This window comes from Pelophylax lessonae (assembly GCF_965119305.1).
Source record: "Pelophylax lessonae genome assembly, chromosome: 6".
In the NCBI taxonomy this organism is placed as follows: domain Eukaryota; kingdom Metazoa; phylum Chordata; class Amphibia; order Anura; family Ranidae; genus Pelophylax; species Pelophylax lessonae.
This window is the reverse complement of record NC_138773.1, coordinates 324,907,387-324,928,906: the sequence shown is the minus strand read 5'-3', so window position 1 is coordinate 324,928,906 and position 21,520 is coordinate 324,907,387. Positions and strand designations below refer to the sequence as shown.

The 21,520-nt window shown below is 47.6% G+C and overlaps 1 protein-coding gene across 2 annotated transcripts in view; it reads right to left on the bottom strand.

Annotated features, from left to right (window-relative positions):
* SLC49A4 (solute carrier family 49 member 4) overlaps positions 1-21,520 on the bottom strand; it is a 102,367-nt gene that overhangs the window by 70,340 nt on the left and 10,507 nt on the right. For both annotated transcript variants that reach the window (XM_082262195.1, XM_082262196.1), the window contains exons 2-3: positions 15,222-15,315; positions 2,401-2,666 (exon numbers count right to left, since the gene is read on the bottom strand). In XM_082262195.1, the coding sequence (XP_082118321.1) occupies positions 2,401-2,666; positions 15,222-15,315 (360 nt within the window). The remainder of the gene's footprint in view (positions 1-2,400; positions 2,667-15,221; positions 15,316-21,520) is intronic.

Here is a 21,520-nt window from a genome sequence, read left to right as displayed (position 1 = left end):
AGGGGGAATGTGACAGTAATAGGCATTGACAGGTACTCTTTATGGAGGGATCGGGGGAATGTGACAGTAATAGGAGTGACAGGTACTCTTTATGGAGGGATCGGGGGGAATGTGACAGTAATAGGAGTGACAGGTACTCTTTATGGAGGGATCGGGGGGGGGAATGTGACAGTAATAGCAGTGACAGGTACTCTTTATGGAGGGATCGGGGGGGAATGTGACAGTAATAGGAGTGACAGGTACTCTTTATGGAGGGATCGGGGGGAATGTGACAGTAATAGGCATTGACAGGTACTCTTTATGGGGGGGATCGAGGGTCAAAAGACACCAAACCCCTCTACTGCACTTCCATGTATTCAAAACGCCGAAATCGGCATTTTTGAATACTGACAGTTTTTTTTAATTCGGCGCCGTTAGCAGCCAAGTAAATAGGAAGTGACGTCATCACGCCGCTTCCGGATTACTACATCAGAGACCCGAACAAAGCCAAATCCGGCTAAGTTCAGGACTCCAACCAGCTGGCGGACGTGCCGGCTGGTTGCTCGGGTCTCCCGTCCCACCGGAAGACCCGGGCAGAGTCGTGGAAGGTGACGGAAGGGGGGGGGGGGGGGGAGATAACATTGGGATAACAACTGAGTGGCTGCTGAGCCGCATCGGCTGTTATCTCCTGAAAGCCGACTGCTGGCTCTAAAGAACGGTATCGGGGTGATGCCTGCAGCTGCAGATCATCCCGCTACAACCACTTCTCGTAGCTCAGGGACAGAGAGAGGGACAGGTACGTAGATTTGCGGGAAGTGGTTAATCACAGAAGAAGGGAGTTGCCTGCGGCGTAGATCCGGTGCAGGAAATCACATACAGGTACGTGATTTTGCGCAGAGGGGCCGCAAAATCACGTGAGAGGGACAGGAAGAGGAAGAGGGACAGGAAGAGGAAGAGGGACAGGAAGAGGAAGAGGGACAGGAAGAGGGAGAGGGACAGGAAGAGGAAGAGGGAGAGGGACAGGAAGAGGAAGAGGGAGAGGGACAGGAAGAGGAAGAGGGAGAGGGACAGGAAGAGGAAGAGGGAGAGGGACAGGAAGAGGAAGAGGGAGAGGGACAGGAAGAGGAAGAGGGAGAGGGACAGGAAGAGGGACAGGGAGAGGGACAGAAAGAGGGAGAGGGACAGAAAGAGGGAGAGGGACAGAAAGAGGGAGAGGGAGAGGGACAGGAAGAGGGAGAGGGAGAGGGACAGGAAGAGGGAGAGGGACAGGGACAGGAAGAGGGACAGGGACAGGAAGAGGGACAGGGACAGGAAGAGGGACAGGGACAGGAAGAGGGACAGGGACAGGGACAGGAAGAGGGACAGGGACAGGAAGAGGGACAGGGACAGGGACAGGAAGAGGGACAGGGACAGGAAGAGGGACAGGGACAGGAAGAGGGACAGGGACAGGAAGAGGGACAGGGACAGGAAGAGGGACAGGGACAGGAAGAGGGACAGGGACAGGAAGAGGGACAGGGACAGGAAGAGGGACAGGGACAGGAAGAGGGACATGGAGAGGGATGTTGATTTGCGGGAAGTGGTTAATCACAGAGGAAGGGAGTTGCCGGCGGCTCGTACAGGTACGTGATTTTGCGCAGAAGGGCCGCAAAATCACGTGAGAGGGAGAGGGACATGGAAGAGGGAGAGGGACATGGAAGAGGGAGAGGGACATGGAAGAGGGAGAGGGACATGGAAGAGGGAGAGGGACATGGAAGAGGGAGAGGGACATGGAAGAGGGAGAGGGACATGGAAGAGGGAGAGGGACATGGAAGAGGGAGAGGGACATGGAAGAGGGAGAGGGACATGGAAGAGGGAGAGGGACATGGAAGAGGGAGAGGGACATGGAAGAGGGAGAGGGACATGGAAGAGGGAGAGGGACATGGAAGAGGGAGAGGGACATGGAAGAGGGAGAGGGACATGGAAGAGGGACAGGGACATGGAAGAGGGACAGGGACATGGAAGAGGGAGAGGGACATGGAAGAGGGAGAGGGACATGGAAGAGGGAGAGGGACATGGAAGAGGGAGAGGGACATGGAAGAGGGAGAGGGACATGGAAGAGGGAGAGGGACATGGAAGAGGGAGAGGGACATGGAAGAGGGAGAGGGACATGGAAGAGGGAGAGGGACATGGAAGAGGGAGAGGGACATGGAGAGGGACAGGGACATGGAGAGGGACAGGGACATGGAGAGGGACAGGGACATGGAGAGGGACAGGGACATGGAGAGGGACAGGGACATGGAGAGGGACAGGGAGAGGGACGTTGATTTGCGGGAAGTGGTTAATCACAGAGGAAGGTACGTGATTTTGCGCAGAAGGGCCGCCCTGCCGCAGTACATACATGTGGGGGCGGTCTATAACGTAAAGTTATATACAGAAGGTTACCTGCGTACAGCACAGCCTCTATCCGGTCCTTGATTGATCCAATATAGTCCATAGACAGACGGTTGCTGGATGTCCCGTTAGGAGCCGGTACGACAAGAGGGCCTACAAGAAACGCGCAGGCTCCGCCCAGGTAGTTGAGCATGGAGGCGATGGCGGTGGCCGTGGCTCGCTCATCTGGGGGGAACCATGTTGTGGAAAGGAAAGGAGCCGCGTTCATGGCGGTCGGGCCTGCCAATCCGTTCAGGAGCTGCCCTGCATGGATAAATCTAAAAACAGAAAAAACAAGTTTTTAGGGTTTGTTTATTTCATGGATTTATAAAAACGATCGGATTATTACAGAACTCTCTACAGTGCAAAACAAAAAATCTGGTTATCAGTATTGCCTGGCATCCTAGCAACCGTGTACAGATTTCATGAGCTATTTGCACAGGCTTAATCATTGATTGTACCAAATAATAAATTCAGCCAAGCGCTCACTCCGAAGGGGAAGACCGGTGTGCTGCTCTCCTCAGGCAGGGAACTCCAACATGGGTACATAAGAAAAAGAGAGAAAGGAGGCGCAAACACCTAGTGCATTACCCGTGGTCACTGTTCATAATTTTAATAAAATGCCAAATGCATACTCACAGACATAAGGATAATAAAAGCAAGAATCCACCATGCATAAACAGGAACATGTCCTTGTAGTCAGGACCGCTAACGAGTTTCGGGAGTCAAGCCCCCTTCCTCAGAGCTCAGGAGAAGGGGGCTTGACTCCCGAAACTCGTTAGCGGTCCTGACTACAAGGACATGTTCCTGTTTATGCATGGTGGATTCTTGCTTTTATTATCTTCATGTCTGTGAGTATGCATTTGGCATTTTATTAAAATTATTAACAGTGACCACGGGTAATGCACTAGGTGTTTGCGCCTCCTTTCTCTCTTTTTCTTATGTATTAATCATTGATTGTGCCTAAAAAGCCTTTAACCACTACCGGATCGGAAGATTTACCCCCTGCTATTTAACATTCCTAATAAAAGAAAAACAAACTAAAAAAAAAAAAAAAAATGTTCTCATAATTTTAGGCCAATTTGTATTATGCTACATATTTTTGGTTAAAAAAAATCCCAAAAAGTGTATTTTGATTGGTTTGCGCAAAAGGTATGTTACTAACTAGGGGAAAGATTTGTCTTTTTTTTTTTTTTTACTAGCAACTACGGCGAACATCGATTTTTAGCGGGACTGCGACATTAGAGGGGACAGATCGGACCCCTAACTGACATTTGACTTTTTTGGGGGGGACCAATGACATTACTACAGTAATCAGTGCTAAAAATATGCACTGTTACTTTACAAATGACACTGGCAGGGAAGGGGTTAACCCAGGGTTGATCAAAGGGTTAAATTTGAGCCTAGGGAGTGTTTTCTAACTGTATGGGGGAGGGACTTGTGAAACAAATACAGAGACTTATGATCCTATATAGAAGGATCACAGGAGCTCTGTGATCATTCCAGAGAAGAACGGTCTGCTGTGCTTCTCTCAGTGGGGAGCGATCGCGGGTGCCCGGCGGCAAGTGTGTGTGTGGGGGGGGGGGGGGGGGGGCGAGCACCACTTGCCCCAGTACCCATACGTCAGATTGCGCACCCGAGCCAGCCAGCCACAGTATATCTGCATTAGGCGGTTGGCAAGTGGTTAACTTGGTGTGTGTGTTGTGTTTTTTGGGGGGGGGGGGGGGGGGGTTGGGGGGGGGGGTTTATTGCTATAGCAGTTTAGATTTCTTAAAATATTTGTATTCCAGGTTCTGTGTAATTGTGGGGAGATCAGATATAGTGAATGCAGAGTCCTGGGGAGATCAGATATAGTGAGCAGTCTGAGTCAGTGGGAGAGTCCTGGGGAGATCAGATATAGTGACTGCAGAGTCCTGGGGAGACCAGATATAGTGACTGCAGAGTCCTGGGGAGATCAGATATAGTGAATGCAGTGTCCTGGGGAGACCAGATATAGTGAATGCAGAGTCCTGGGGAGACCAGATATAGTGAATGCAGAGTCCTGGGGAGACCAGATATAGTGAATGCAGGGTCCTGGAGAGATTAGATATAGTGAATGCAGAGTCCTGGTGAGATCAGATATAGTGAATGAAGTCCTGGGGAGATCAGATATAGTGAATGCAGAGTCCTGGGGGGGATCAGATATAGTGACTGCAGAGTCCTGGGGAGATCAGATATAGTGAATGCAGTGTCCTGGGGAGACCAGATATAGTGAATGCAGAGTCCTGGGGAGACCAGATATAGTGAATGAAGGGTCCTGGAGAGATTAGATATAGTGAATGCAGAGTCCTGGTGAGATCAGATATAGTGAATGAAGTCCTGGGGAGATCAGATATAGTGAATGCAGAGTCCTGGGGGGATCAGATATAGTGACTGCAGAGTCCTGGGAAGATCAGATATAGTGAATGCAGAGTCCTGGGGAGATCAGATATAGTGAATGAAGTCCTGGGGGGATCAGATATAGTGAATGAAGTCCTGGGGAGATCAGATATAGTGACTGCAGAGTCCTGGGGAGATCAGATATAGTGAATGCAGAGTCCTGGGGAGATCAGATATAGTGAATGAAGTCCTGGGGAGATCAGATATAGTGACTGCAGAGTCCTGGGGAGATCAGATATAGGGAATGCAGAGTCCTGGGGAGATCAGATATAGTGAATGCAGAGTCCTGGGGGGATCAGATATAGGGAATGAAGTCCTGGGGAGATCAGATATAGTGACTGCAGAGTCCTGGGGAGATCAGATATAGGGAATGCAGAGTCCTGGGGAGATCAGATATAGTGAATGCAGAGTCCTGGGGAGATCAGATATAGTGAATGCAGAGTCCTGGGGAGATCAGATATAGTGAATGCAGAGTCCTGGGGGGATCAGATATAGGGAATGAAGTCCTGGGGAGATCAGATATAGTGACTGCAGAGTCCTGGGGAGATCAGATATAGTGAATGCAGAGTCCTGGGGAGATCAGATATAGTGACTGCAGAGTCCTGAGGGGATCAGATATAGGGAATGCAGAGTCCTGGAGAGATCAGATATAGTGAATGCAGAGTCCTGGGGAGATCAGATATAGTGAATGCAGAGTCCTGGGGGGATCAGATATAGTGAATGCAGAGTCCTGAGGAGATCAGATATAGGGAATGCAGAGTCCTGGGGAGATCAGATATAGTGAATGCAGAGTCCTGGGGAGATCAGATATAGTGACTGCAGAGTCCTGGGGAGATCAGATATAGGGAATGCAGAGTCCTGAGGAGATCAGATATAGGGAATGCAGAGTCCTGGGGAGATCAGATATAGTGAATGCAGAGTCCTGAGGGGATCAGATATAGTGAATGCAGAGTCCTGGGGAGATCAGATATAGTGACTGCAGAGTCCTGGGGGAGATCAGATATAGTGAATGCAGAGTCCTGGGAAGATCAGATATAGTGAATGCAGAGTCCTGGGGAGACCAGATATAGTGAATGCAGAGTCCTGGGGAGACCAGATATAGTGACTGCAGAGTCCTGGGGAGATCAGATATAGTGAATGCAGAGTCCTGGGGAGATCAGATATAGTGAATGCAGAGTCCTGGGGGGATCAGATATAGTGAATGCAGAGTCCTGGGGAGATCAGATATAGTGAATGCAGAGTCCTGGGAAGATCAGATATAGTGAATGCAGAGACCTGGGGAGATCAGATATAGTGAATGAAGTCCTGGGGAGATCAGATATAGTGAATGAAGTCCTGGGGAGATCAGATATAGTGAATGCAGAGTCCTGGGGGAGATCAGATATAGTGAATGCAGAGTCCTGGGGAGATCAGATATAGTGAATGCAGAGTCCTGGGAAGATCAGATATAGTGACTGCAGAGTCCTGGGGAGATCAGATATAGTGAATGAAGTCCTGGGAAGATCAGATATAGTGAATGCAGAGTCCTGGGGAGATCAGAAATAGTGAATGCAGAGTCCTGGGGAGATCAGATATAGTGAATGCAGGGTCCTGGGGAGATCAGATATAGTGAATGCAGAGTCCTGGTGAGATCAGATATAGTGAATGCAGAGTCCTGGTGAGATCAGATATAGTGAATGCAGAGTCCTGGTGAGATCAGATATAGTGAATGCAGAGTCCTGGGGAGATCAGATATAGTGAATGCAGAGTCCTGGGGAGATCAGATATAGTGAATGAAGTCCTGGGGAGATCAGATATAGTGAATGCAGAGTCCTGGGGAGATCAGATATAGTGACTGCAGAGTCCTGGGAAGATCAGATATAGTGAATGCAGAGTCCTGGGGAGATCAGATATAGTGAATGAAGTCCTGGGGAGATCAGATATAGTGAATGCAGGGTCCTGGGAAGATCAGATATAGTGAATGCAGAGACCTGGGGAGATCAGATATAGTGAATGAAGTCCTGGGGAGATCAGATATAGTGAATGAAGTCCTGGGGAGATCAGATATAGTGAATGCAGAGTCCTGGGGGAGATCAGATATAGTGAATGCAGAGTCCTGGGGAGATCAGATATAGTGAATGCAGAGTCCTGGGAAGATCAGATATAGTGACTGCAGAGTCCTGGGGAGATCAGATATAGTGAATGCAGAGTCCTGGGGAGATCAGATATAGTGAATGAAGTCCTGGGGAGATCAGATATAGTGAATGCAGAGTCCTGGGGAGATCAGATATAGTGACTGCAGAGTCCTGGGAAGATCAGATATAGTGAATGCAGAGTCCTGGGGAGATCAGATATAGTGAATGAAGTCCTGGGGAGATCAGATATAGTGAATGCAGGGTCCTGGGGAGATCAGATATAGTGAATGCAGAGTCCTGGTGAGATCAGATATAGTGAATGCAGAGTCCTGGGGAGATCAGATATAGTGACTGCAGAGTCCTGGGAAGATCAGATATAGTGAATGCAGAGTCCTGGGGAGATCAGATATAGTGAATGCAGGGTCCTGGGGAGATCAGATATAGTGAATGCAGAGTCCTGGTGAGATCAGATATAGTGAATGCAGAGTCCTGGGGAGATCAGATATAGTGAATGCAGAGTCCTGGGGAGATCAGATATAGTGAATGCAGAGTCCTGGGGAGATCAGATATAGGGAATGCAGAGTCCTGGGGAGATCAGATATAGTGAATGCAGAGTCCTGGGGAGACCAGATATAGTGACTGCAGAGTCCTGGGGAGATCAGATATAGTGAATGCAGAGTCCTGGGGATATCAGATATAGTGAATGAAGTCCTGGGGAGATCAGATATAGTGAATGCAGAGTCCAGGGGAGATCAGATATAGTGACTGCAGAGTCCTGGGGAGATCAGATATAGTGAATGCAGGGTCCTGGGGAGATCAGATATAGTGAATGCAGTGTCCTGGGGAGACCAGATATAGTGAATGCAGAGTCCTGGGGAGACCAGATATAGTGAATGCAGGGTCCTGGAGAGATTAGATATAGTGAATGCAGAGTCCTGGTGAGATCAGATATAGTGAATGAAGTCCTGGGGAGATCAGATATAGTGAATGCAGAGTCCTGGGGGGATCAGATATAGTGACTGCAGAGTCCTGGGAAGATCAGATATAGTGAATGCAGAGTCCTGGGGAGATCAGATATAGTGAATGAAGTCCTGGGGGGATCAGATATAGTGAATGAAGTCCTGGGGAGATCAGATATAGTGACTGCAGAGTCCTGGGGAGATCAGATATAGTGAATGCAGAGTCCTGGGGAGATCAGATATAGTGAATGAAGTCCTGGGGAGATCAGATATAGTGACTGCAGAGTCCTGGGGAGATCAGATATAGGGAATGCAGAGTCCTGGGGAGATCAGATATAGTGAATGCAGAGTCCTGGGGGAGATCAGATATAGTGAATGCAGAGTCCTGGGGAGATCAGATATAGTGAATGCAGAGTCCTGGGAAGATCAGATATAGTGACTGCAGAGTCCTGGGGAGATCAGATATAGTGAATGCAGAGTCCTGGGGAGATCAGATATAGTGAATGAAGTCCTGGGGAGATCAGATATAGTGAATGCAGAGTCCTGGGGAGATCAGATATAGTGACTGCAGAGTCCTGGGAAGATCAGATATAGTGAATGCAGAGTCCTGGGGAGATCAGATATAGTGAATGAAGTCCTGGGGAGATCAGATATAGTGAATGCAGGGTCCTGGGGAGATCAGATATAGTGAATGCAGAGTCCTGGTGAGATCAGATATAGTGAATGCAGAGTCCTGGGGAGATCAGATATAGTGACTGCAGAGTCCTGGGAAGATCAGATATAGTGAATGCAGAGTCCTGGGGAGATCAGATATAGTGAATGCAGGGTCCTGGGGAGATCAGATATAGTGAATGCAGAGTCCTGGTGAGATCAGATATAGTGAATGCAGAGTCCTGGGGAGATCAGATATAGTGAATGCAGAGTCCTGGGGAGATCAGATATAGTGAATGCAGAGTCCTGGGGAGATCAGATATAGGGAATGCAGAGTCCTGGGGAGATCAGATATAGTGAATGCAGAGTCCTGGGGAGACCAGATATAGTGACTGCAGAGTCCTGGGGAGATCAGATATAGTGAATGCAGAGTCCTGGGGAGATCAGATATAGTGAATGAAGTCCTGGGGAGATCAGATATAGTGAATGCAGAGTCCAGGGGAGATCAGATATAGTGACTGCAGAGTCCTGGGGAGATCAGATATAGTGAATGCAGGGTCCTGGGGAGATCAGATATAGTGAATGCAGTGTCCTGGGGAGACCAGATATAGTGAATGCAGAGTCCTGGGGAGATCAGATATAGTGAATGCAGAGTCCTGGGGAGATCAGATATAGTGAATGCAGAGTCCTGGGGAGATCAGATATAGGGAATGCAGAGTCCTGGGGAGATCAGATATAGTGAATGCAGAGTCCTGGGGAGACCAGATATAGTGACTGCAGAGTCCTGGGGAGATCAGATATAGTGAATGCAGAGTCCTGGGGAGATCAGATATAGTGAATGAAGTCCTGGGGAGATCAGATATAGTGAATGCAGAGTCCAGGGGAGATCAGATATAGTGACTGCAGAGTCCTGGGGAGATCAGATATAGTGAATGCAGGGTCCTGGGGAGATCAGATATAGTGAATGCAGGGTCCTGGGGAGATCAGATATAGTGAATGCAGTGTCCTGGGGAGACCAGATATAGTGAATGCAGAGTCCTGGGGAGACCAGATATAGTGAATGCAGGGTCCTGGAGAGATTAGATATAGTGAATGCAGAGTCCTGGTGAGATCAGATATAGTGAATGAAGTCCTGGGGAGATCAGATATAGTGAATGCAGAGTCCTGGGGGGATCAGATATAGTGACTGCAGAGTCCTGGGAAGATCAGATATAGTGAATGCAGAGTCCTGGGGAGATCAGATATAGTGAATGAAGTCCTGGGGGGATCAGATATAGTGAATGAAGTCCTGGGGAGATCAGATATAGTGACTGCAGAGTCCTGGGGAGATCAGATATAGTGAATGCAGAGTCCTGGGGAGATCAGATATAGTGAATGAAGTCCTGGGGAGATCAGATATAGTGACTGCAGAGTCCTGGGGAGATCAGATATAGGGAATGCAGAGTCCTGGGGAGATCAGATATAGTGAATGCAGAGTCCTGGGGGAGATCAGATATAGTGAATGCAGAGTCCTGGGGAGATCAGATATAGTGAATGCAGAGTCCTGGGAAGATCAGATATAGTGACTGCAGAGTCCTGGGGAGATCAGATATAGTGAATGCAGAGTCCTGGGGAGATCAGATATAGTGAATGAAGTCCTGGGGAGATCAGATATAGTGAATGCAGAGTCCTGGGGAGATCAGATATAGTGACTGCAGAGTCCTGGGAAGATCAGATATAGTGAATGCAGAGTCCTGGGGAGATCAGATATAGTGAATGAAGTCCTGGGGAGATCAGATATAGTGAATGCAGGGTCCTGGGGAGATCAGATATAGTGAATGCAGAGTCCTGGTGAGATCAGATATAGTGAATGCAGAGTCCTGGGGAGATCAGATATAGTGACTGCAGAGTCCTGGGAAGATCAGATATAGTGAATGCAGAGTCCTGGGGAGATCAGATATAGTGAATGCAGGGTCCTGGGGAGATCAGATATAGTGAATGCAGAGTCCTGGTGAGATCAGATATAGTGAATGCAGAGTCCTGGGGAGATCAGATATAGTGAATGCAGAGTCCTGGGGAGATCAGATATAGTGAATGCAGAGTCCTGGGGAGATCAGATATAGGGAATGCAGAGTCCTGGGGAGATCAGATATAGTGAATGCAGAGTCCTGGGGAGACCAGATATAGTGACTGCAGAGTCCTGGGGAGATCAGATATAGTGAATGCAGAGTCCTGGGGAGATCAGATATAGTGAATGAAGTCCTGGGGAGATCAGATATAGTGAATGCAGAGTCCAGGGGAGATCAGATATAGTGACTGCAGAGTCCTGGGGAGATCAGATATAGTGAATGCAGGGTCCTGGGGAGATCAGATATAGTGAATGCAGTGTCCTGGGGAGACCAGATATAGTGAATGCAGAGTCCTGGGGAGACCAGATATAGTGAATGCAGGGTCCTGGAGAGATTAGATATAGTGAATGCAGAGTCCTGGTGAGATCAGATATAGTGAATGAAGTCCTGGGGAGATCAGATATAGTGAATGCAGAGTCCTGGGGGGATCAGATATAGTGACTGCAGAGTCCTGGGAAGATCAGATATAGTGAATGCAGAGTCCTGGGGAGATCAGATATAGTGAATGAAGTCCTGGGGGGATCAGATATAGTGAATGAAGTCCTGGGGAGATCAGATATAGTGACTGCAGAGTCCTGGGGAGATCAGATATAGTGAATGCAGAGTCCTGGGGAGATCAGATATAGTGAATGAAGTCCTGGGGAGATCAGATATAGTGACTGCAGAGTCCTGGGGAGATCAGATATAGGGAATGCAGAGTCCTGGGGAGATCAGATATAGTGAATGCAGAGTCCTGGGGGGATCAGATATAGGGAATGAAGTCCTGGGGAGATCAGATATAGTGACTGCAGAGTCCTGGGGAGATCAGATATAGGGAATGCAGAGTCCTGGGGAGATCAGATATAGTGAATGCAGAGTCCTGGGGAGATCAGATATAGTGAATGCAGAGTCCTGGGGGGATCAGATATAGGGAATGAAGTCCTGGGGAGATCAGATATAGTGACTGCAGAGTCCTGGGGAGATCAGATATAGTGAATGCAGAGTCCTGGGGAGATCAGATATAGTGACTGCAGAGTCCTGAGGGGATCAGATATAGGGAATGCAGAGTCCTGGAGAGATCAGATATAGTGAATGCAGAGTCCTGGGGAGATCAGATATAGTGAATGCAGAGTCCTGGGGGGATCAGATATAGTGAATGCAGAGTCCTGAGGAGATCAGATATAGGGAATGCAGAGTCCTGGGGAGATCAGATATAGTGAATGCAGAGTCCTGGGGAGATCAGATATAGTGAATGCAGATATAGTGAATGCAGAGTCCTGGGGAGATCAGATATAGTGAATGCAGAGTCCTGGGGAGATCAGATATAGGGAATGCAGAGTCCTGGGGAGACCAGATATAGTGAATGCAGAGTCCTGGGGAGACCAGATATAGTGAATGCAGAGTCCTGGGGAGATCAGATATAGGGAATGCAGAGCCCTGGGGGGATCAGATATAGTGAATGCAGAGTCCTGGGGGGATCAGATATAGGGAATGCAGAGTCCTGGGGAGATCAGATATAGTGACTGCAGAGTCCTGGGTTTAGGTACATTAAAGCGGAGTTCCGGGCACAAAATCATGTCTTTATATTTAATGGCATCCCCTTCCTTATCGTTCCCTGTACAAGAATTGGATATTCCCGGCCTTTTTTTTTTTTTTTAACTTATCTCATTTCAGAAGGTAATATACTCACCTCTACATCCACTTCCTCCTTCCTCGGCCCGCGCCGTGACTTCCTGTCCCGCAATGCATCCTGGGAGCTCTTACTCGTCGCTCCCAGGATGCAATGCGCAGTGACGTAGACGGCCGGCCGCTCCTCTCATCGCGTTATTTCCAAACAGGAAATGATGCGATGTTAGTCGGAGCACAGTGCGGATGGCGCCATATTTAAAAGAAGAGAATGGCTTTATAGGGACGGCAACTTCCTCCACGCCGCCGTCCCTATGGAAACCCAGTACTGTGCCGATCGCATAGTACTGGGCATGCGCGAGATTTCGCGCTGGATTCACCGCCCTCCTCCCACTAGAAGCAGGGCAGACATTTCCCCACTGCGGACTCGGCTCACCAGGACAAAGATGGCGGCGCTCTGCAGAAATTATATAAAGTAAGATTTTATGCTTGCCTAACTCGTATTTAACTATATGAAACAGGATTAGCGGATATATAAAAGGTCGGAGGGTTACTGTTTGGGGGGTATTAAAAAAAAAAAAAAAAAAAAAAAAAAAAAGATTCTGTGCCCGGAACTCCGCTTTAATTGAACAATCTGAAGTTAGAAGCTGATTGGTTACCATGCAGAGCTCCACCAGATTTTGTGTGCTCCACTTTTAGTAAATCTCCTGCTAGATGTCAGAACACAAAGCCGACCCCTCCTCCACCCGCCCGCCTTGTAAACGTGTGAATTCCAGGGCTGCCAATCCTCCGCCTCAGGTGTCATGAAGAAGAAGAAGAAGTCCATTTTCAAAGGCACAAAATATTTGTGGAAAGAAGAAAAATACGGCAAGTCAGCATTTACTATACAGGATTTTTCTGACTTCTCACCCAAATATTTTACGTTGGAGAGATGACCTCTAAGACTGGAGATTCAGCATTCCAGGCAGTGGAAAACCCCACACCATCTGAAAATATATTTTAAGCTCTTGTACCTTTTTTGGCCCAGACATGCAACACTGTAACTAAATTACATTGATATCACTTTTATCACACAAATAGAGCTTTCTTTTGGTGCTATTTTATCACCTCTGGGTTTTTAATTTATTTTTTTACATAAAAGAAAAAACCTGAAATAGTTGAAAAAAATTAAAAAATAAAATGTAAATAAAAAATGTAACAAAAAAAAAAAAAAAAAAATGGTAATTACCACTTGCCGACCGCCCACCCGCCTGCCGCAGATATACTGCGACAGGCTGGCTCAGCTGCGCGAACCGACATACAGGTACGTCGGTTCGCAGGAGCACCCCCATTACGCGGCAGGAAAGCTGATCCACAGGGCCCACGGGCGCGATTCCCGCCAGGCACCCGCGATCGCTCCCCGTGGCGAGAGAACAACGGTCTGCTGTTGTCAACACAGCAGACCGTTGTTCTCTCTGGAATGAACCGAGAGAGCCTGTGTTCCTCCTATTTAGGATCACAGGTGTTGATTCCACAAGTGCACCCCCCCCCCCCCCCCCGCAGTTAGAAAAAAAAAAAAAACCCTAGGTTCACATTTAACCCTTTGATCACCCCTGGGTAACCCCTTCCCTGCCAGTGTCATTATTACAGTAACAGTGCATATTTATAGCACCGATTACTATAGAAATGTCACTGGTACCTCCAAAAGTGTCAAAAATGTCAGTCAGGGGTCCGATTTGTCCGCCGCAAAATGGCAGATCGCCGCCATTACTAGTAAAGAAATAAATAAAAAATGACAAATCTTTCTACAATAGTTTGCAGACGCAATAACTTTTGCGCAAACCAATCAAAATACGTTTATTGGGAATTTTTTTTTTTTTTTACAAAATTATATATATATATATATATATATATATATATATATATATATATATATATATATATATATATATATATATATATATATATATATATAGCAGAATACAAAATGATGAAAAAATTTGATTTTTCCTTTTTTTTTTTATTGGGAATGTTATATAGCAGAAGGTGAAAAATATATTTTTGTTTTTTCAGATTGTCGCTTTTTTTTTTTTTTTTTTTTCTATATAGCACAAAAATCGCACAGGTGATCAAATACCACCAAAAGAAAGAAAAAAAAAAAAAAAAAAAAAAAAAAAAAAAAAAGGACATCAATTTTATTAGGGTACAACTTCACAGGAACGCGCAATTGTCCATTAAAGTAACGCAGTGCTGAATCGCAAAATATGGCCTGGTCATTAAGGGGGTAAAACCTTCCGGGCCAGAAGTAGTTAACAATAAAAAAAAAAAAAAAAAAAAAAGAAGGTGGTGTTTTTTTTTTTTTTCCTTCTCCTTTTCAAAATTTTACATCTTTTTTTATTTAGCAAAAAATAAAAAACCCGGTGATGATTAAATACCACCAAAAGGAAGCTCTATTTGTGTAAATAAAATGATAAAAATGTCATGTGGGTACAATATTGCAGTAGCATTGCTCAATTTTTTAAATTATATTTTTTTACATATTGTCACCAGTCAGTATCCCTGATCACTGTCACATCAGTCATATGATGACGCTGTACTGCACTGGTGAAAGTATGTAAAATACAAAAAAAAAAATACAATTATAAAAAAAATTAACAAAGTAAAAAAAAAAATTTGTTCAATATTTTCTTTTAAACTTTACTTTATTTATTTTTTATCTTGTCATCAGAGTAGCTCGGAGTCACTATAGTGACACTTTGTGGTTAAGATATTTTTTTTTAGAATTATCACTGTATAAACAATAGTTTTAGCTGTCATGAACAGCTTGCTTACTGTTGTGATTGGCAAAGCTAAATCACATGAGCCAGGTACCATGTGATAGATAGCTTTGGGCCAATCACAGATCACAACAGTAAACAAGCTGCTGCTCATAGATGGAAAGCCATTCATGACAGACTGATACAACCGCTAATGTGAAGGAGCCCACAATCTCATCTCACCTTCTCCGGAGCGACAAGTCGGACACAGGCAAACATCGCAGACCGCCTCCGAGCACCATGAGCGCCAAGGTCAGCAGCACCGTCACACGCAGACCTGCAGGGACAGCAGAGAGTCAATCCCTAAAACATGAAACGTCCCATCACCACAATGCAGAGGTAGACAATTTAATAAAAAATTTATAATATAAGAAATAAAAGAATAAAGCCGACAGACTATTCAAGATAAAAACTCATCTCTGAACACCCACCGGTATGAGCGGATGTCTATTTCTGGAGTGCCATTTATAAACAGCACCTGGGAAAAGGGCCCTGGGTGATCAGCACACCCGTTCATGGCTGTGCACAGAGCTGATCTGAGTGGCTCTGTACAATGCAATCATTGTGAAGACCGATCACAACAATCACAAATGAAAATCGTGTACTGTTTACACTGAAAGCCCGCCCCCGACCTCAAACATTTTGTTCTTGAGCGTTATACAAAAGAACATATCCCTGCCATCCCTTCATAAACCTTTCCACCTGCCCCCTTGTGGTCTTCACCTACATAAGCACACAGCCTATAGTAGACTAAATCTTCAGATTCCGGTATCTGAAATTAGTCCAAACCTAAGGCATGGCATTGCGCAAGTTACATGACCTCTGTCAGTAGTGTGAGAACTGACACTTCCTGTATAGAAACTACATATCCCCAAATCCCTGGGAGGAGCACGGCAGCGCCCGGCAGGGTCACCAGGAGAGCAGCGCCCGGCGGGGTCACCAGGAGAGCAGCGCCCGGCGGGGTCACCAGGAGAGCAGCGCCCGGCGGGGTCACCAGGAGAGCAGCGCCCGGCGGGGTCACCAGGAGAGCAGCGCAAACGTCTAAACTGATGCATTCTTTCATATATTCTTCTTGGGAGAAAGAGTGCTGTGATGTTTACCAGAGCCGTGCCAGACCCCTCTCACCAAACTGGGAGCAAATAGCAGGAGACCCAGTGATAACATCTCACAGTATTATGTGAAATTATTTGATTGAAAAACTTTATTTGTATGTTGACAGGGGGGGGGGGGAGGGGGACAAGGGATGGTATTTTATGTGTACAATAGATTTCAGCTTAAACCACTTGCCGATCGTTTAATTTCGATATACAGCGGCAAAGTGGCACGGATTGCTTACCTAGTACGTGATCGTACATAAGATGTACATGGATTATGTAGTTTCACGTCGTCTTTTTTTGCCCCATACACGCAGCCTAGAGTAGACTAAATCTTCAGATTCCGGTATCTGAAATTAGTCCAAACCTAAGGCATGGCATTGCGCAAGTTACATGACCTCTGTCTGTAGTGTGAGAACTGACACTTCCTGTATAGAAACTATATATCCCCAAATCCCCCAAATCCCTGGGAGGAGCACGGCAGCGCCCGGCGGGGGCACCAGGAGAGCAGCGCCCGGCAGGGGCACCAGGAGAGCAGCGCAAACGTCTAAAGGGATGCATTCTTTCATATATTCTTCTTGGGAGAAAGAGTGCTGTGATGTTTACCAGAGCCGTGCCAGACCCCTCTCACCAAACTGGGAGCAAATAGCAGGAGACCCAGTGATAACATCTCACAGTATTATGTGAAATTATTTGATTGAAAAACTTTATTTGTATGTTGACAGGGGGGGGGGATAGGAAGGGGGACAAGGGATGGTATTTAAGGTGTACAATAGATTTCAGCTTTAACCACTCGCCGATCGTTTCATTTGGATATACAAAGGCAAAGTGGCACGGCTGCACCGGATTACATACCTAGTATGTGATCCGACACTTCCGGGTAGTGGGCGCACATGCGCGCCGCCGGTGGCTCGCTCCTGCTGTGATCACACGCGTTACGTCACTAGTCAAGTGACTTCTTCAGCCCCTGGGAGAAAATGTGGAAAATAAGGACTTAAATTTTATTTGGGTACAGCGTCGCCCGACCGCAAAACTATCCGCTACAGTAAGGCAATGCCATATCGCAAAAAATGGCCTGCTCATGAAGGGGGGGGGGGGGAATCTTCTGAAGATCAAGTGGTTAAAAAACAACCTGAAAAAGTCGGCTGACCATAGAACTAAAGCACAGTATAAAACTAGATCTTCTTTTACTTCTAAAGGATTTCTTCCCAGCAGTACGCGGCCGAGACCTTTTCAGCGCACAAATCCATATTCAGAGAGGAAAAATGCCCTTAGTGACGGCTTCCTGGAGTTACCCCCAGAATATCGATCTGATCCCGGACTTCATTCATTATTCCATCTATATATCTTCACAGAACTGACCAACTGACTGCAACACACATCAGCCATGACAGTGCAGGGTGACACCGGGTGTAGCAGGGTGTCAGGGGTCACACATGGGGTGTCATAGGTCTCCTCCAATCTAGTCTTTCCATTTCTCTCTCTCTCACTCTCTCTCCTTTCTCACTCCCCCCTCTCCTTCATTTCCCCCCTCTCTCCCATTTCTCTTTCCTTTCCATCTCTCTCTCTCTCTCTCTTTTCTTTCCATATCTCTCTCTCTTCTCTTCATCTCTCTCTCTCTTCTCTCCATCTCTCTCTCTTCTCTCTCTCTTCTCTTCTTCTCTCTCTCTCTCTCTTCTTTTCGTCTCTCTCTCTCTCTCTTCTTTTCGTCTCTCTCTCTCTCTCTTCTTTTCGTCTCTCTCTCTCTCTCTTCTTTTCGTCTCTCTCTCTCTCTCTTCTTTGTCTCTCTCTCTCTCTCTTCTTTGTCTCTCTCTCTCTCTCTCTCTCTTCTTTGTCTCTCTCTCTCTCTCTCTCTTCTTTGTCTCTCTCTCTCTCTCTCTCTCTCTTCTTTGTCTCTCTCTCTCTCTCTCTCTCTCTTCTTTGTCTCTCTCTCTCTCTCTCTCTCTCTTCTTTGTCTCTCTCTCTCTCTCTCTCTCTCTTCTTTGTCTCTCTCTCTCTCTCTCTCTTCTCTTCTTTGTCTCTCTCTCTCTCTTCCTCTCTCTCTTCTCTTCGTCTCTCTCTCTTCTCTTCGTCTCTCTCTCTTCTCTTCGTCTCTCTCTCTTCTCTTCGTCTCTCTCTCTTCTCTTCGTCTCTCTCTCTTCTCTTCGTCTCTCTCTCTTCTCTTCGTCTCTCTCTCTTCTCTTCGTCTCTCTCTCTTCTCTTCGTCTCTCTCTCTTCTCTTCGTCTCTCTCTCTTCTCTTCGTCTCTCTCTCTTCTCTTCGTCTCTCTCTCTTCTCTTCGTCTCTCTCTCTTCTCTTCGTCTCTCTCTCTCCTCTTCGTCTCTCTCTCTCCTCTTCGTCTCTCTCTCTCCTCTTCGTCTCTCTCTCTCCTCTTCGTCTCTCTCTCTCCTCTTCGTCTCTCTCTCTCCTCTTCGTCTCTCTCTCTCCTCTTCGTCTCTCTCTCTCCTCTTCGTCTCTCTCTCTCCTCTTCGTCTCTCTCTCTCTTCGTCTCTCTCTCTCTTCGTCTCTCTCTCTCTTCGTCTCTCTCTCTCTTCGTCTCGCTCTCTCTTCGTCTCTCTCTCTCTTCGTCTCTCTCTCTCTTCGTCTCTCTCTCTCTTCGTCTCTCTCTCTCTTCGTCTCTCTCTCTCTTCGTCTCTCTCTCTCTTCGTCTCTCTCTCTCTTCGTCTCTCTCTCTCCCCCCCCCTTTTCTTTCCATCTCTCTCTTTTCTTTCCATCTCTCTCTTTTCTTTTCATCGCTCTCTCTTTCCATTTCTTTCTCTCCCCCCCCCTCTTTTCTTTCCATCTCTACCTCGCTTTATTTTCTTTCCATCTCTCTCTTCCCCCCCCCCCCCTTCCATCTCTCACCCTTTTTTCTCTCTCTCCCCCCAGTACAATCTATACAAGTACAGTACACACAGAATATATAAATTGCCCCATTGGGGGACGCTGGCTGTACCGGACTCGCCCCCTTTCTGTAGGAAGCGCGGTCGCCTGCCGCTCGCCATGACAAGTCACATTAGTGTCGGAACGAGTGACAGATCTCACGCGCGGCACAGCCTGGGATGTCAGCGGCGGGAACGTTGCTGTCAGCAGCAGAAGTGCGGCGGAGGATGAGGATAGACACGTCTCTAATTACCAGACCAACAACTAGTCAACAGAGCAAACATTCCTGACGTGACAAGCTGGAGGGAGACTAAAAATACGAATGCATCGACGTACGGCCTGATATACATGTGATGAGCCTTGTGCAGATCCAGACAAGAGGAAATGAAAGCGCGGTCAGGAACGCCAAAGCTGCAAACAAGGAATAAAAGGATGCAAATTCTGCAAACGTCTGGGCAGCCCAATCATCAGATGTAACCCCGGCGTCTGGACGGATCTATGCACATTTTATAGAACATGTGCTACTTGCTTGTCCTAACTTGACAGGCCCATGGGTGAATGCCCCCCCCCCCCCCCGAACTCAGGCTGTGTGCCTTCAGGGCCGCACCACCATCAAATTAGTAGAAGCATCCGAGTCCGCACAGCCGATGCACCCCCATAAACTTACATTGAGAGTCAGTGAGCTGCGCAAACCGCAGAAACAGACGGCCCATGCCAGTCTGCAGGCCTCAGTGCCTATATGGATGAATAACCACCTGCTGGCCGCTCACAGTATATACACATGGAAGTCACCGTCGTCCTCCTTCTGGGATTGGGGTGTGCATGGCCACGCCCAGGGCCAATGATAGGGGGGGTACAACCAGGCCTATTGCAGGGGGCACTGTGTCCTGGGTCTCTCCCTCCAGCAGCTACCAGAGGGAGAGACACAGACAATGCATTGTTCCGCAATGGTCCTCGCCTGCCACACTGATCCCCCTCCCTGTGCTGCCCACATCTATAAGCATTTTACTGAATGAAAACTGGTTCATTCAGTGTCTTTTGTTGTGTTTAGCGGTGATAGGTGAAAGCTAATCACATGGTACAGATGGGCTGTGATTGGCCCTGTCCTGTACCATGTGATCACTGTGATTGGCCCTGTCCTGTACCATGTGATCACTGTGACCAATCACAGCTAGCAACACAACTGTACACAATGGTCAAACCGCAAAAACAGACGTCCCATTCGCAGTCTACAGGCCTCAGTGCCTATATGGATGAATAACCACCTGCTGGCCGCTCACAGTATATACACATGGAAGTCACTGTCCTCCTTCTGGATTTAGGGTGCGCATGGCCACGCCCAGGGCCAACAATAGGGGGGTACCACTGGGCCTACTGTAGGAGACCTGGACAGCAGAGGGATCTGTGGGGTGTCTGTCTCTCCCTCCAGCAGCTGAAAGACTCCACCCCACCCTGCTGCTGGCTTTCAGCTGCTGGAGGGAGAGACACAGACACAGTGCATCATTCCATAATAGTCCTCCCACCCCGCCGCACCGATCCCCCTCTTTGTGCTGCCCACATCTATAAGCAAGCATTTTACTAAATTAAAACTGGTTCACAGTGTCTTTTGTTGTGTTTGGCGGTGATTGCTGAAAGCAAATCACATGGTACAGATAGGCTGTGATTGGCCCGGTCCTGTACCATGTGATCAGTGTGACCAATCACAGCTAGCAACACAACTGTACACAATGGTTGGCATTAAAGGAAGCCATCCATTGTTTACAATTGTCATGTGATCTGCCGTGATTGGTCACCGCGATCACATGACAATAGCAGCAGGCCAGCATAGTGTTCATTCATTGGCTGTGTCCCTGATTTCAGCTCCATGGTATGCAAAAAACGGACCGTCAGCTGTGAACCGGCACGGTTTCGGCGTCCTCGTCGTTGCAAAAGTCGGAACGGAAGGGACGCCTCGGAAGTCCCGCCCTCCTCCTGCACTCCAAAGGCCGGAACTCGAGGCCTGGGCATCCACCCACTGCCCTCACGCTGGAAACCAAAGAGCATCCGGTCCGGCGAGGAAAAGACTCCCCTGCCGGTGAAGTTGGGCAGCAGGCTCCAGCCCTCCCTGGGCTCCTAGAGGAGAAGCGCCGGTCAGGGATTTGCCAGCAACCGGGGGCCCCAATCCGCCGATACAGGTACCGGCACCGTGCTCCAAACCTGCCTCCTCCTCCGATGGAGGAAACACAAAAGACTGAGGAAGAGGGTGGGTGTCCGCCCCTTTATTCCCCTGATCCTTTGTTTCCTGTCTCTGGAGGTGGAGCCTATATCTCCTGTGCTGTCCTGGACAGACGACTGGAGAAAAAGTATTATGCGGACTGGTAGTAGGTTTATTAGAGTAAGCACCTCATCCCTGAATAATAAAAATGAAAGGGGGGGGGGGTGAAAATACGGGATTATTGCGGAGCAAAGGAATACACAGAGAAATTTTCTTGTCACATCAATAGACAATCAATCAATGACAATCGATAGACAATTGTCACAGCAATAG